Source organism: Phragmites australis, chromosome 13, assembly GCF_958298935.1.
Source record: "Phragmites australis chromosome 13, lpPhrAust1.1, whole genome shotgun sequence".
Lineage (NCBI taxonomy): Eukaryota > Viridiplantae > Streptophyta > Magnoliopsida > Poales > Poaceae > Phragmites > Phragmites australis.
In genome coordinates this window covers 29128501-29130182 of record NC_084933.1, presented here as the reverse complement: position 1 = coordinate 29130182, position 1682 = coordinate 29128501, and the positions used below count along the sequence as shown (strand labels likewise).

Below are 1682 nucleotides of genomic sequence, written 5' to 3'. Positions count from 1 at the left end.
AAAATCAAGGAGAATCAGTCGGGAATCTGGTGTAAGTTAGTTTTTTCAGCTCCCAACTCGCTATATAAAACGAAAAGTAATTCTCGCGCGGAATCACTCCCCAACCAGTCCATTTGGAAACGCTAAGAGCGATTCCGACACGAAATTAACTCCCAGAACTCAACCAAACGAAACCTAATTCATTCAGGGATCGATGCCCTTCATGCACGCACGCATGCTGGGCAGATCCAGGAGAGCCACACACACAGAAAACCCACACATAGTACAGACAAATTCAGAGGCCGCAATTATAGAGTACAGAAACCAACACTTGGTTGCCCTCCATGCTCACAGTCCATGCATTTGCCACTACCACACCTCCATACCTCAGCACGTCTTCCTCACACATTATAACTCTCGCTTTCTCCTGGGCGGCCCTACCTCCCTCCCTCCGCTTGCGGTTGGCTCTCTCCGATAGCTTCCCCCATCCTCCATCAGATCGACCACCGCGGGCGCCCATCTCATTATATATACCTCTGCTCCGCAACCGCCACTCTACTGCATTAAAGCTAGCTAGCAACCAATAAGCTACTACTCGCCAAGCTCTCTCTTCTACTTCCACTGCACCCTTTTCAGCTAGATAGCTCAGCTGATATATATTCAGTTTGGCAGCATGTCCAGCAGCCGGAGGTCACGCACAAGGCGTGCCGGGAGCTCTCTGTCGTCATCGAGGTCGATCTCGGAGGAGCAGATCTCCGAGCTCCTGTCGAAGCTTCAGGCGCTGCTCCCGGAGTCTCAAACTCACAATGGCGCACATAGGGTAAGCACTTTGACGCACATCTTTATTATTTGCGCGCTAGGCTAAGCGAGCTCGATCATGAGCGAATCGAGCTTATGTGCGCATGAATGCAGGGCTCGGCGGCCCGGGTGTTGCAGGATACGTGCAGCTACATCAGGAGCCTGCACCAGGAGGTGGACAACCTCAGCGAGACGCTCGCCGAGCTGCTCTCCTCCGCCGACGTCACCAGCGACCAGGCCGCCGTCATCAGGAGCCTTCTCATGTGATCTCTCTGCCAAAGCTTGGACGGTTTATGCACGGCCGTTAGAACTCTCAGGCATGCCTAGCTAGCTACCGTACGTTGCCCTGGCGCGCTGTCTAGCTACTAATTAAGTTACTGCGTCGGATGTATAAGTAGTAGCCAGTGAGCTATATTTATATACTTAGCTAGCTGCTCTAATAGCGCGTGCAATTCTTGTACTACGTACTTTCTTGAGAGTGAGCATTGTAACTCGACTTGTCGGTGATCGATCGGTTAATTGGTAGTACGTTAATCCAAGTTGGATGTGAGAGGTTTTGCAAGTGTTTGGACACGCATGATCACAGGTTTCAATTGTAGAAGATACTGCTACTAGGCTAGAGCTTCATGTTGCTGTTGCTGTTGCTGTTGCTGTACTTTGAAAAGGCTAGCTAATGTGCTTTGTTTATTGCATATTGGTGCTTTACGTACTTAATTTTCCAAGTACTTGACATGATCAATATCGCTTCCTTTCTTGATGGGCCATGCATAATGATTATGTTAGGAACCAGCAAGGGGTGGGAATTGGAAGAACTGGAGCAGAGATTGGAAGCAGGAATTTGGAAAGGATAACGGAGAGTTTGTGATTAGGAAGAGTTTGTAATTGTTCGATTACAATAGCCGTGC

General features: G+C 49.3%; 1 protein-coding gene across 1 annotated transcript; it reads left to right on the top strand.

Annotated features, from left to right (window-relative positions):
- The first annotated feature begins 380 nt into the window (after positions 1-380).
- On the top strand, positions 381-1379 carry LOC133889163 (transcription factor ILI1-like). Its single transcript, XM_062329633.1, has 2 exons — positions 381-799; positions 892-1379. The coding sequence occupies exons 1-2, from the start codon at positions 653-655 to the stop codon at positions 1042-1044; spliced, it is 300 nt and encodes a 99-aa protein (XP_062185617.1). The 5' UTR covers positions 381-652; the 3' UTR covers positions 1045-1379.
- Positions 1380-1682: the final 303 nt, after the last annotated feature.